The 14,274-nt window shown below is 43.8% G+C and overlaps 1 protein-coding gene across 2 annotated transcripts; it reads right to left on the bottom strand.

Moving 5' to 3' along the window:
- Nucleotides 1-669: 669 nt before the first annotated feature.
- On the bottom strand, nucleotides 670-12,371 carry NPL (N-acetylneuraminate pyruvate lyase). Of its 2 annotated transcripts, XM_061452067.1 has the most exons (12): nucleotides 12,177-12,371; nucleotides 11,875-11,943; nucleotides 10,512-10,585; nucleotides 9,330-9,417; nucleotides 6,884-6,941; nucleotides 6,723-6,798; nucleotides 5,148-5,240; nucleotides 4,188-4,336; nucleotides 3,945-3,991; nucleotides 3,063-3,147; nucleotides 2,580-2,619; nucleotides 670-1,293 (listed from the first exon to the last, which is right to left on the bottom strand). In XM_061452067.1, the coding sequence occupies exons 2-12, from the start codon at nucleotides 11,937-11,939 to the stop codon at nucleotides 1,142-1,144; spliced, it is 927 nt and encodes a 308-aa protein (XP_061308051.1). In that variant the 5' UTR covers nucleotides 11,940-11,943; nucleotides 12,177-12,371; the 3' UTR covers nucleotides 670-1,141. The 2 variants fall into 2 exon arrangements, with proteins under 2 accessions (XP_061308051.1, XP_061308052.1); XM_061452068.1 differs by lacking the exons at nucleotides 3,945-3,991; nucleotides 12,177-12,371 and having other exon boundaries at nucleotides 1,133-1,293; nucleotides 11,875-12,148.
- Between the last annotated feature and the right edge of the window lie 1,903 nt (nucleotides 12,372-14,274).

The raw sequence follows: 14,274 nt of genomic DNA, 5'->3' as shown, positions 1-14,274 counted from the left end.
TGGGGGTTTAATTTTAAAAGGGCCTACAAAGCAATTCGCATGTATTCAGAGGGAGAGAGGCTCTGCAGGCCCGAGCTGCTCCTGCCTGACCATGCAGGGAGAACCTCTGAACCTACCCACAGCACTGGCTCCTGGCAAAGACGAATTGACCTTAATGTTTTACAAATTCGGGGGTGGGAAGGAATAATTCATTATTTTGTATTTCTTGATCAGTGGTTATATAGCAAGAGGAAGATGCAGACTTTTTCACACTCTGTGTTACAGTAAATTGGTGACACACCTCCATATTTACCCCTCTCTTTTCCAGACATTCTATGTGACTATTTTTGCGCACAGCAGCGCTGTCAGGAGGTATGAGCTGAGCAGTAGAGGGCACAGGACCTCACACTGCTCAGCTGCACATACCATCACACAAGTAAGAGGTCAAGCTGGTGGAGACAGGTTGAGTCCAGCATGCAGAAAAGCATCTTTTAATCCTACTGTTAGAACAGTAGGATTAAAGAAGACTGCATTCTGCACTGCAATAAAGAGATGTAGAGCTCAATTGTGGGTTTATTTTCATTGTAAGGAAAAAGATGGAGAAATACCTGCTTATTAGATGAAAACTCTGTTGCAAAGGGTTGGTTGGTTGGTTTTTTTTTTATTTTGCATTAAGCAAAGGTGCATAAACACAATGAGAAAAGACAAAATCAGAATTTTAGATGCACAGTCAGTGTCCCAGTGATTCTGACAAACAGCAAGATACTGCCCTGAGCAACCAGATGGTGTCATACAACTGCTTAAACAGAAGGTGTAGGGCTCACAAAGGGGGAAGACAAAACATTATCTAGCTGGAGGGAGAGTGGAGACAGATCTCCCTCCTTTCTAGACAAAAGGGGTCAGTATCTTCTAACTGGGGAAAAGTCTGCCTTTTTTTTATTAAAAGATACCAGCTAGTCCTGGAATGTGCAGATCTCCAGGAGCAGAGTAAAAAAGGCAACTAACTACATGTGCACCAACAAAGCTAGCCCTAACCAAATGGGGCTCAGGCACATTGCCAATTCCCTGAAAGAAATCACAGTCAATCACCTGGGCAGTGTGCTGTGTGAGAGCGAATTGCAGAAAAGGAGCCTCCATTTCCAGATTGACATGGAACTGAGTATCAGTCACCATCAGGCCACACAATGCTATCCAGTTTGGCTTTGGCCTTGATGATGAACTCCTCAGAGGCACTGACAAGTGGAAGCCGTGGAGGTCCCATGGGAATGCCAGAAACAAAAGTCATTACAGCTTTAGTCTGTGCAACACCAAAACCTGAGTGGACAAAAGCAAAATCAGGACATTTACAGATCATTTTGCTTAAAGCAGTTTCTATGCAGGTATCAAAAAAAAGCAGCAGCATAGAGTTCCTGTGTAATTCTCAGAAATGTGGACAGTGTAACTAAGAAGAGGTGTTTCCTTCCTAAAGATACCAAGCAGAGTACATTCTTAGACATGCACTTTCCAAACTACTGTGTCGTTTTACAGATAACCAGGGCTGTATGTGTGTTCCTTTCTCGTTGCCAAAATGTATTGCCATGCAGCCCTGACAATAGAAAAGATCATACGAGTCTTCCAGAGATAAACAAGCAAAAATCAGGCCACTTCAAATTTACCTTTGTTGGTAGGCTGAGCTACCCCAGCCAGTTTGTCTTCATGGCAACCCGGTGTCTGCAGCCTCATAGCTATCCCCTGATGCAGACACACATAAAGCCAAGCTCTGGGGGTAGTAACATCCTGCTGGCATGTGACCCATGACACTGGGTACCAGCTTAAATCACCATGGGCAACTTCAGGAGTCCTCTCTGTCCATAGTTCAAGTGTCCTTATGTACCTCTGGAAATTCAGCATTTGCTTCTGTTTACAAGGCTAAATAATGAAGCGTTTCCTCTGACTTTAAACTCAAGAAATAAAACCAAGCACTAAAGCTCAGCTAGATTCACTGGAGTTTGCATATGCATAGCAAAACCACAGTGAACAGTTTCCCTCATTAAGTGATAACCATTAAATGTCCAATTCAGTGTCCCCACACTACTGATGTGTTTGATTTTAATTGCTTTTTTTCTCTTAAAACTTGGCTTTGTTTCTAAAACTTATTCCATTTTAAAATGTTTTGGCCTTGTACAGCCTTGAACAGTTACTCTTAAATTATAGTAAGGCAGGAGAGACAATTCTCAGAGCTGTTTTTATACTGGAGCACCACCATTTCAGAAAAATGTAGAAACAAAACTAGAAATGAGCTTTTGGAGACAGAGCAAAAGAAAAAAACAACCCACAGAAAGACTTAGGATAAGAAAAAGGGTAAATCAGAGTCACAGTTTTAAAGCTATGAGGTTTCACAGAAGAAGGAAGGAAGTGAGAGTGGAGTCTGTCAGGGATGCTTGGTCAGCTCCCTCTGTTGAGATCCCAGCTGCTACTAACTCAGGAAATAGCAGACACGCTTTTTTCACTGTGAAATCTTTTGGGAAGGAAGTTCTGAGGATACAGCAACATGAGAGTTTTGGGAGCACCAAGCCTGCATTTTTATATGTAACAAGGGAAACAGGCAATGTAGGACTTACCTAGTTTGATGACAAAGTTGAGAAATTCTGCAGTGAGAAACTAGAAAAGACAATTGTTTATTAATGCCTTAACATTTTAAGATATAAAAGCATCCAGAAGTATTATGATAATTACATCTTATACATTTGTTGCACAGATTTGAGGAAAGCCCTTGGCCACTTGGCTAGTCTATGGAAAATACTAATTGAATTCTATTAAGATAAGGGAGGGAGGGAGGCACCAAGCTAAAAAGCCAGGCCATTGCTCAATCTGCATGTATGAGATTAGAGAGTTGAATGATAAGTAAGGCAGATCTTGGTTAAAAGTTAGTAAGGACTGTTCAAAAAGGTGAGGAGAGATGAATAACAAGCAGGGGGGGTTGGAGCTGAAAGAAGCTTGCTTTGATAAAGCTACCTCAGGGTACAAACCACCTGGAAAACAGCCCCAGTAAAGCTAGAGGAGAAAGAAGACTGCTCCTAGTGGGCACAGTGTAGATACTATACCTGATACTTCTGTGCTAATGCAAGGTCTGGCTTTGCAAAGGCTTGCAACATCAGATTGGTTTTTCGTCCCAAATAGTTGAATGTACTGCCAAAAAAAAAAACCAAACAAACAAAAACCACAACAAAACCCAAGTCAAAAATAGAATTGGTAAATGCAAAGGAAGAGCTTAGAACCATTAAAGAAAATCAGTAAGCTGTTGACACTACTGGAATGCTATTATTATGACAGAGATTCATGCAATGTGGTTTATACTGTCAAGCATCTGAAGTATGTCAAACCCTACACAAGAGTCTAGAGAGTAGGTTTCTCATCCCAGTTCTTTCCAAATGGAACTGCTTTTCAAAATAAAAAAAATAAAAAGATACAATATGGGAAGTCAATCACTTAATTTTCCAGTTGCTTGTTCATCTAAACTAGAACACAGATATTCCACATTAATACATCTAAGCAGCCTGGTGTGAGGGGCAGAAGACAAATCAGAAAATGAATTCAGTAGAGCCCTTTTCCTCACAGACTTCTCATGTGAACTAATGATTTTTATCTCTCTGGCTTTTAGTTCCTTACCCATATAATGAGATAAAAGTGTTTCCCTGTTTCAAAAAGTTGCTGTGAGGATAAAGAAATATGTTGAAACCTTTGGGTCAGCTTACGGACTACAGCAATAGTCACCCAAATGAACATAATCCAGGATCCCAGGTTATATAACCATCCCATCACTAGCACTGGAGCTAGCTTATCTACCTGCTTGTTACTGACTGTACAGCCCTACTATGTAAACTCCTCTGCTGTGGTGACAGAAGACAGAGAAACACCATGTAGACAATGGAAGATAGAGCAATATAGTGTGTGTGTCAAGGGGAAGGAGTCCAAGCCATACTGACCTTCCAACTGCTCCATTTGCCCCTACTGCCAGCGCACTCAACAGTTGCTAGTTTGGGGGTGGGGGGAGAAAAAAAAATTGTTTACTTCACATAATGAAAGAAAAAGAAAAAAGGGGGGTGTGGGGGTGGGAGATGTGGAAAGAAGCAGCAAAAATGCTGGCACTGAATGACCAGGGTTACTTTTTTCTCCGAGGCTAAAGCAAACGAATGCCTTAGAAGAAATTATTTTTAAGTGCCTCTTACCTCATCCACCCCATAAAGAAATGCAAACTGTTCGCTCTCATTCTTGTTTATACACTGAGCAAGGTCCAAGAGGTCCGTGTCACTGAACTTCACGCCCTGGAAGGTGGGGATCTGCTTTTTTATTCCATCCAGCAACTCTTCAACATGAACTGTGCAAAACAGCAATCTCATGTGAAGAAACAGCCCTGATCTGGGAGATCTCCCTGCCTTGTCCCCAAGAGGAATACTTAGTACTTTATAAGTTGTTCACTTTTGGCCTAAGCCTAGTAAACTATATAGCTTTAAAACAATGAGTAAAACAACTTCAGTGTGATTGCTTCCCAGAGTTATACAAAATACATCTTTCCACATTCTTTCAAGCATTCCTTTTACCAGCTCAGAATGGGAAAAAGCTGGGTAAGTGAAAGTTTAGCAATGAACTGGCAATAACATAATTAAGAATAAATATAAATCCGTACATCCAGAAACACCACATAACATACTGTCTACAGCAAATAACCAAAGATCTGTATTTTCTTCTTCGTTCCTCTGCTAAATAAGACTCGAGAAGCATTGTGGTTTCGTAAGTGATTTACAAGCAAACATGACTATGCAGTCAGTGTACACCAAGAGATGGTGGTCAGTATCTTGCAAAAAGTTGGACTTTACCTATGGTTATCCAAGGCAATTACCTATGCTGGTTCACACTAATTGCAAAGCCATGGTCAGCATCACCTCCTCCATCCCAGGTGCTCAGTATTCATAAGCCGTGACTTGTTTTCAATGAAGAGGAATTCAATTTATTTTCCAGTCTTGAATTCACCTTCCATTTTTCTAAAGGATCCTTTCCACTACAGCTTGCGATGGCAGTAGAGACCACACACCTGGTTTAGGCTGGTAGAATCATCACACCACCGACTGGAATTACTCAGGTTGCTATGAGCCTACAGGCTCAGGAAGAGCTGACTAAGCAGTACTTACTCTTCACACCTGTCAGATGAGGAATGTGATAGTAATAAAATGGAACCGCAGGGGCTTCAGATGCAACCTTCTGTAAGAAAGCAATCAGCTCGTCTGGAAGAAAACAAATCAAGTAACCTTGTAAGAGAAGGAGACTATCCTATCTTTCAGTGTAGTGAAAGACAGTTCAGAGTCACAGCAGCCAGTGCCTGTGCAGAGGCCATCTATAGCTTATGTACCATAAACAGTGATTTTAAAAACCTTCACACATCATAAAAAAATAAATTTCACAAAATTCAGTGAAAGACCTTAGGGAAAGCAAAGATGGTATTTATTTTAAACCAAACTGATTTCAGTAACTCACACTCATTCTCTTACAGATGTAACTCATGCATGTTCTCTCACACATGGAAGACCTGTGTGCCAAAGTGGTCACTGAGATCATTTGTGTGCAAGGACGCAAGAGAACAAGGGATCAAGTTTACATCTACCTCCCTGAGCTACTGCTCGATGATAATAGGTTTTGGACAACTTTTTTGTACCATTTCAGGAATGAAAGAGTTATTATTTATTCAGAAGGATCTAGACAGGCTGGAGAGATGGGCAGACAGGAACCTTTTGAAATTCAGCAGAGACAAATACAGGGTCCCGCACTCGGGAAGGAATAACCAACTGGACACAATCCTAAGTAATGTGCTCTAGTTGACCCTACTTGAACAGGGAGGTTGGACTAGATGACCCCCAATGGTCCCTTCCAATCTCAACTATTCTGTGATTACCACTGACATCCTTCCTAATAATCTTGTTCACTGTATCCTTAGGCAACCTTCCTATTGGCTTAGCAGGAAGAGAAATGGCAAAAACCAACATGCTGAAACCTCATGGCTATCCTACTACTATCAGCAAGGTCTTCTGCTGATCTCTGTGATGTTCCTCTGTGCTCACCATTCGACTGCCACTGACTGTGTCCTTGGCTGTCAATACCAGCCATTGTGGCAATAGACTCTGTTTTTGTCTGGTGCTTTCATATGAACATTTCCATTAATAATTAATTCAGACTGCTTTTTTACATTTCTGTTGCAAACTTCCACTTCATGTGGTTATTTTATGCTATGCTTATACTATTAAATGCAAAACAATTTAAGTTCTGAGGTAACCTTAGGTGCACAGAACCATCACCTCAGTAACACAAGGCATGCCTGTGCATCAGCAGTTTATCAACTTGGTCAGTGGACTGCAAGGGTAAGCAAGGAAGCTACTGCTTCCTTGTGTGGCCCAGATCAAGCATAAGCTCCACACTATCTATTCAGAAGACAGATTAATTAACTGCTCTTTCCCATAAGCAGCTCTTCTTTTCACAAGAGGCTAACAAAAGACATTCCTTCCCCCTTCTTACTGGGAGAATTCTGGTATCTCCCATCCTTAAAAAATGCTTCTAGGTTTTGCTTTTGCATGGCACCAGACATCACAGGTGTGCAAATACTATCACCAGAATATTTTCCAAAGAAAGAAGATGGCATTAATACTTTATTTATGATAAAGGTTTGGAGGGCAACTTAAAAGGCCTCAGTAGGTCTGGCAATAGCATCTACTCACCTTTGTTTGTGGGTTTGAAGAAGAATGGGGCTATTACAGCAATACCACTAGCACCTATGGCTGCTGCATGTCTTGCCTGTAAAAGAGAGCATGGAAGGTATCTGAAGGTGCATCTGCTTTACATTTATTACACACATAGTGAAAAGGAATCACATACACACCAGCTCTTGGGACTCTGGCAGACTCAGTGCTCCAACATGAATGATCACATGATCCAACCTGCACAAAACCAAAACAAATTTGAAAGATTTAGGAAATGATCGTGAAAAATACCAGTCTGCTAAATTGACTCGCTTCAAACCAGGGAGCCACAGAACACTGGTTAAACCTAAAATTATTTGAACCTGTATTGACCTGACAAGCAGACACACAGTGGCAAGCAGCTGGTAGTGGAAAAAAGAAAACACATTTGCAAATACGAATTGTGTGACTCCCTGCTGTCATATTTGCAAGGCTGTCAGGAGGGACAAATCTTAGCATTTTATTAGGAAGTTAAAATTAAGACATTAATTATTTAATGGGAAGCCAGAAAATGCAAGGATATTAAAGCATATCTTTGCTTTCTAAACCTATTTCTCTGCAGAACTACCAGAAGAGATCAACCTGACAGCAGCACCTTTTTACTGTTTGCTCCTGCCAAGGGACCCTCTCACGTTCCAGTCCATCAATCACATTGCTGTGTTACTCCTTTATATCCATATAGACCGTGAGCCTTCACACCAATATATTTCTGCTCACTATCACATAATCATAGAATCATAGAATGGTTAGAGTTGGAAAGGACCTTAAATCTTATCCAGTTCCAATCCCTCTGCCACAGGCAGGGACACCTTCTACTAGACCTAGTAGCTCAAAGCCCCATCTAGCCTGGCCTTTAACACTTCCAGGGATGGGGCAGCCACAGTTTCTCTGGACAACCTGTTCCAGTGTCTCACCACCTTCATAGTAAGGAATTTCTCCCTAATTTCAAATCTAAATCTGCCCTCTTGCAGTTTAAAGCCACTCCCCCTTGTCCTATCACTACATGCCCTTATAAAAAGTCCCTCTCCAGATTTCTTGTAGGCTCTGTTTAGGTACTGGAAGACATAAGGTCTCTCCTGAGCCTTCTCTTCTCCAGAATGTACAAACCTAACTCTCAGCCTCACAGGAGAGGTGTTCCAGCCCTTGGAACATGTCATGGTACTCCTCTGGACTCCCTCAAGCAGGTCCACGTCTCTCTTGTGTTGGGGGCCCCAGAGCTGAATGCAGTACTGCAGGTGGGGTATCATGAAAGCAGAGAGGGAGAATCCCCACCCTCAACCTGCTGGTCATGCTCCCTTTGGTGCAGCCCAGCACAGGTTGGCTTTCTGGCTGCAGGCTGCAAGCACACACTGCTGGCTCATGTGGAGCTTCTCGGCAACTAAGCCCCCAAGTCCTGCTCCTCAGAGTTGCTCTCAATCTATTCTCTGCCCAGCTTGTAGCTGTGCTTGGGATTGCCCTGACTCAGGTGCAGGACCTTCCACTTGGCCTTGTTGAACTTCATGAGGTTCACACAGGCCCAGCTCTTGAGCCTGACAAAGTCTGTTTGGATGGCATCCCTTCCCATAAGCATGTCAACCACACCACACAGCTTGGTGCTGTTGGCAAACTTGCTGAGGGTGTCTCAGTCCCACTGTCCATGCTGCCAACAAAAGAGGTGGAACCGGTCTCAATACCAGCCCCTGAGGGACACCACTCATCACCAGTCTCCACTTGGACTGTTGACCAACTCTCTGAGTGCGACCGTGCAGCCATTCCTTATCCACTGATTGGTACATCCATCAGTTCCACACCTCTCCAATTTATATACAAGGATTTAATGTGGGACAGTGTCAAATGCCTTGCACAAGTCCAGGTAGATGACATTAGTTGCTTTTCCCTTATCCACCAGTGCCATGGTCCCATCGTAGAAGGCCACCAGATTTGCCAGGCATGATTTACCCTTAAGTGAAGGCATGTTGGCTGTCACCAATCACCCCTTTATAGTCCATGTGCCTTAGTGGTTTCCAGGAGGATCCACTCCATGATCTTGCCAGGCACCAAGATGAGACTGACCAGTCTGTAGCTCCCTGGGTCTTCCTTTTTTCCCTTTTTTAAAAATGTGGTTTATATTCCCCCTTTTCCCATCAGCAGGAGCTTCACCAGACTGCCATGACTTCTCAAAGATGATGGATAATGGCTTGGCAAAGCCTTCTCACCCAAAACACTTCCTTTTCTTCACATCCTCTGACATAGCAACTAAGGCGGCAGCAGCAATGAAGTGACAGAAGACAGGTTCAAAAGATTCAATATATTAAAAGGTTTAGAAATGCTCACAGGGCATAAATAGGCAGACCTTTTTTGTCTCCTTACCACACAGTGTACCAAAGAGAACGACTCTTACAAGCTCTCTAAGCAGCAAAAATGGACATGAGCTAACTGGCAGTGACAAAAACACAGGCTTCTGTGATAAAAGAGCTGGGGAGCAAAGCCCCACAATAAAATCCTAAAAAAAACCTCAAAAGTCATCAGCAAATTTGGCTTTGCAGTCAGGCATGTCTATATCATAACATGACATCCAGAATCCCCTGCTTCCTCTCAGCTACTCACTTGTTTTTTCCTTGGCATATCCATTCTTCTGCCAGCTGCTTCCTCTCCTGGATGCTAAGGGACAGTCCTTCTCCTGTTGTGCCATTCACTGTTTCAACACAACACACTTGCTTAGGCTTGGCCTACATGCATTGGTTTTACTGAAGACAAGAACTGACACTTTTTATATTAAACAGAAAACTTTCCCCCCCAACTCATTTTAAGATAGCAGTGGTCCACACCAGCATCTGCTTGTGTTGGAAATCTGGGTGTTTCAGGATTGGCAATTTTGGGACAGAGGAGGCAGAATCAGCTGCTGAAACTGGGAAACTGCCCTCCCAGCACCTCCTCTCCAGCAGACACTACCTCCTTCTCTCAGCAGTGAGTCAGGCTGGGACACCCCTGATCAAGGGATGCCCACCTAGCCAAGCAAAGTGACTGTCTCTACTCCACCTCAAGGAAGCAGCCTTACATGAAATTTGGTGTCATTGCTGTGAGTGGAACTACATGTTCCACCTAGGCTAAAGCACCCCTTGAAAACAATGAAATGTCAGTATGTTCAGTCACAAACAACAGATTAAACTAGGATAGCTGTATTCTGCCACCCTCTGCTCTGCATCTCGGCAGTCTTTCCACTGAAGTTTTGAACCAAAATCATATCACTTTCAACATACTTAACTATGACAGGCTGTGAATAGAAGTGATTTAGAAATGCTGTATTCTCTATCCAGCCATCCCTGCTGCCCCTGCAGCAGTCTCCAAAACGGAAGCAGAGCAGAGAGATGGAGCAGCAGCCACCTCAGTATTGCCTGGTGCACCACAGGTCTCCTAAAGAAGCCCATCTGGCTTCGATGAGCTTGTGGAATTCTCTGGATTCCTGAGATGGTGTTTTTTAATCAGATGCTTCTTTCCCAGGCAAAGGGAAGAATCATTCAATTGAGTCTTCTCTGCCAACACAGAATTATCCATTCATCTCTGGGATCAATGAAGGCAATGCTTACTTCATCCCACTCAGAAATATGGTGTGAGCAAAAGCAGATACCTTAAGTGGCACTTGTACTCTCTCCACTGTTGAATATAAATGTTTAGGATGATCGCACATCCACAGTCCCTCCCACTACAGCTCTTATCGGATAAGGTATCACAGGATTCCCATCCAGGCAAAAGGGGTGTAACACAGTTTCTGTCAAAAAAAACACTTACCAAAAACGTTCTTCACGTTCTGCTCGCTTACCAGATAATCTACGTATTGATGAATCACTGAAAGGTTAATTTGTCTGAAATTAAAGGAACCGTAGCAATCGTAAGTCTCCACCCACAGATATCTTAAACTTAGTGATTAAGAAACCAAAAAAAGGGCACACATTTTTGAAGCCTTGCATTTGTACACACAAAGATTACTCCAAGGTACAATACCCTCAGCATGTATTTAACATTTCAAGTAACAGCTCAATTCCGAATATTTTCTTCCAGTTTCTCTTCCTCCTGACAAGTAATTTGTTGTTACAATCTTTTATCTCAATTGGTAATTACTGCAAGCTCATCACAGAGCTTTTTTTGAAGAGACAGGACAGAACAGGAGTCACTCAAACCTTTTCTACTGTTGAGCGAAACCAAAGTCCTCTTGAGAGCATGAAGATATTTGTGCAAGTGCTGGCAAATACTTAAAGTCTGCTGTAACTGCTGGACACAGTGAAATGGCATCTGCTGGACATGACTTTGACCTCTCTCTCTCATTAAATAATAAGGAAAGCAACAGACTTCCCTGACAAACAGGGGAAATTGAATTCTATGTTTATCTTCTCTGCGCAACAAACTTACTGTGTTTATCAGTGTATAGTATTTCATTCTTATTTTCATTTGTCAAACATGCAGATAAACCCTATAGTCTGGAAGTCAATTCTGGGGCCTTGACTGGGGTTCACACATCACTCAAAATTTCATAGCTGATTCCCCAAAACATATCTTACAAAGGTCATTCATTCCAGTCAGAGGGCCCAGGTTACTCTCCAAATACCATGCTGCAATAAATATGAGTTGTAATAAAAAAGTAAATCAGAAATAATTTCCTTTAAAGCAAGAAACGAAGCAGTGACTGCAGTGCAAATGGACTGCCTGAGATAGTACCATGCTTTGAAAAAAATAAAGACTCACTTTCAGAGGACTGTACTAGCAAATATCTACTGTCTCCCTCAAAAACACAGACAGATCTTGACACATCCCCCACAAGAGAAGCTTAGGGTCCATGGCTACTCCAAAGTAGGGAGGACATTGGGGGTCCCACTCTAGTCCTAATGGGACCAACCTAACAGTTCCTCCATCTGAGATCTAATAAAAAAAACAACAAACCAAACCAAAACATAAAACCAAAACAACCCCACAGAAACCAGAAGCACACACACAAAACCAACCAACCACAAACCCTCAAAACAACAACAAAAAAACCAGAAACCAAACACCCCCCCCCCCCCCCCCAAAACAACATCGGAAGTGATCAGTTCCAAATAAAATGGAAGGAAAACAAGGGTCTAAGGTAACAGCAATCAGTGCAACTTTGACAGCTCACCCATGAGGAGTCATTGGAGTGACTGTAGCAGCTACAAGACCCTCTAACTTCTTTCTGGGTGTCATTGAGCTGTTTGGAAAAGAAAGATAAAATTATTGTTCAACTTCCATTAAAAGCAAAACTGGACAGGCAAAGTCCAGAAGAAGTGGACTTTGCAAGGCTGTTAGTTTAAGTTAGAATCGCCTTTTTCTTGTGGAAGAGCAGCTTACTGCAGCCAGCACCATCCCAGGACAGGGCTGGGAGCACCGGCTGCAGTTACATTGCAAAGACTCCTATTTTACCTTTCCTTTCTCCTATTTTACCTTTCCTTTCCTACACTAGGGTGGTGGGGACGTCTGTCAGCCTGGGAGGAAAAACAGGTTTGCAGCACACCGGGTCAAGACCCTTCCCCCGAGAAAGGCGGCGCCACACGGGCTCCCCGGCGGACCACAGGGACACCAGGCCTGCAGTCAGCACCGTGCCGAGCGGAGACCGGTCAGACCGGCCGGCGGCGGCGGCTCTGGCCCCCGGGGAGCGCGGGGTGACGCCACCCCGCGGGGCAGCGACGGCGACCCCAGGCACCTCACAACCCCAACCCCCTTCGCTCACTTTACCTCGCCTCTTCTCCCTTGCCGGCGGCTGGCCAGCCCCGCCAGCTACTCCGGGGCGGCCTCGCTCCGCCCTCGGCCCGGCCTGGCCCTGCCCTGCCCCGGCCGTCAGCAGCTCTCCCGGGCTGAGTCGGGGACTGCCGCCGGGCTGGAGCATGGAGCAGCCTTCTGCTTTCTTCCCGGCTGCCTCCGGTGACCCACTAAAGCAGCCGCAGTCCCCGCAGTCTCCCATAGCCCACACTCTACAGTACTGTTTAAAAGCAAAGGCTTGTTTGGATTATTAAAGGCTATTTTCAAAATTAAAACAAAACAAAACACACCCCCCCCCAAAAAAAAAAAAACCAAAAAAAAAAAAAACAAACTTTTGAAAATAAATAAACTACAGAGCGGAGAAGGAAGAGGGCTGGCTGCATGTCTGAAGAGACACCGGGCTTTAAGGAATGCTTTGCTGCAGGAACGGTACCTGTTCTAGTCCAGATGGGCGGCAGCCCTGCTGAGCACCAGGGCAGGAGATCGGGGGGGAGGGGGGAGTTAGTTAACAGATCTATGAATTTCAGCACGGATTTCTGCCCAGGTACGAGCCACCGTTGAAAATAAAGGAAGAGGATATCCTCCTGATGATGGCTGAAAACACTGAGGGAAGCCTGGCTGCAAACTAGAAGCGTGATTGCCTGAAGTGACTCAGGCTGGGCTCCCCTTAGGCTGCCTACACAGAAACTCTGGAGCTGCACAAAGAAGGAAGATCATGCCACCGCTTTGATCAGCAGCACCAAATGCCTTCCTGGACCTGTCTGCTAGAGAGACGCATCCACTGCAGGGTACAGTAGAGAGAAAACCACATTTTCTGCAGTTCAGTGCCATTGAATGAGAGGGATTTCAAAAGGCTCATCGTGGTAAATTAGGAAGTAAACCCACTCCGCCTTGTTGTAAAGGAAACAAGCACCAAATGCCATGTCAAAAGCTAAAGCTTGGGAACTGCGATTAACAGCATCTCTAATTGAAAGATTATTTTTTACTAAACAAATTAGTCAGATTTCATCTTTTCTCTGTTCTCAGACAAAACAAAGGTGCAACTGCAGTTGAAACCAAAAACTACAGCTCAGTAATTTAAGGGTAAGCATCAAAATATTATCATTACCATAAAACAAAATCTCATGCGCTGATGAAATAAACCAGCAATTGACCTCTGTGCTTTAGCCCCCCTTTTAAAATAGAGGTCGCATTTAGCTCTTCTGTTCCTTGCCATGGTTATCTAACTGTAAGCTCAATAGTCTCTGACAGATGCCTGCTGTGGTGGGGACTTCCTGTTACTCAGTGCCTCTAATTTGCAGTTCTTTTATGCATTGTCACTATTTGGATAGGAGAAACCCAAACCAATAACGTGTAAACATATAACATATGAACGGAAAAATGATGCCATAAACTAAAAGCCATGAGATACATAGAAATCAGAAGTTAAGGAGAAGACCTGCTCCATTTTGGCCTTGTGTGGTACACCACTATAGCATGGGTATGGCTCATGGTATGGGACCTGCAGAACACCACGAAGGCTTCAACCAGGAAAGGCTTTGGCTGCTCTTTCCTCATCTTCCACCCATTTCTTGTTTCACTGTGATGGTGAAAGCATCCCAATGCCAACTGCAGTGCCATGGTGCTGCAACATGCAGCATGGGGAGCTGGGAGGGTCCGTATCACTGTGTGAGAAAGGCAAATGGAGGTTAGGCTATGACAAGTGAGCAGAAAACGGTGGCTTATGGGCAAGCAAAACCGCTCCTCATGTGCAACCCATGTGGCTCCCATTTTCTTCTCTGAC

Source organism: Pezoporus flaviventris, unplaced genomic scaffold (genome assembly GCF_033815535.1).
Source record: "Pezoporus flaviventris isolate CSIRO_AGI_PZ_B2104156 unplaced genomic scaffold, CSIRO_AGI_Pfla_v1 ptg000013l, whole genome shotgun sequence".
NCBI lineage: Eukaryota > Metazoa > Chordata > Aves > Psittaciformes > Psittacidae > Pezoporus > Pezoporus flaviventris.
This window is presented reverse-complemented; position numbering and strand designations above follow the sequence as displayed.

Coding starts and splice junctions, on each gene's coding strand:
- NPL (XM_061452067.1), bottom strand. CDS start 11,939: ATGACACCCAGAAAGAAGTTAGAGGGTCTTGTAGCTGCTACAGTCACT. Junction 9,418..10,511: donor GAACGTGAAGAACGTTTTTG/GTAAGTGTTTTT, acceptor GTGTTGAAACAG/TGAATGGCACAACAGGAGAA. Junction 2,620..3,062: donor CATTAGCACAGAAGTATCAG/GTATAGTATCTA, acceptor TGTCTTTTCTAG/TTTCTCACTGCAGAATTTCT.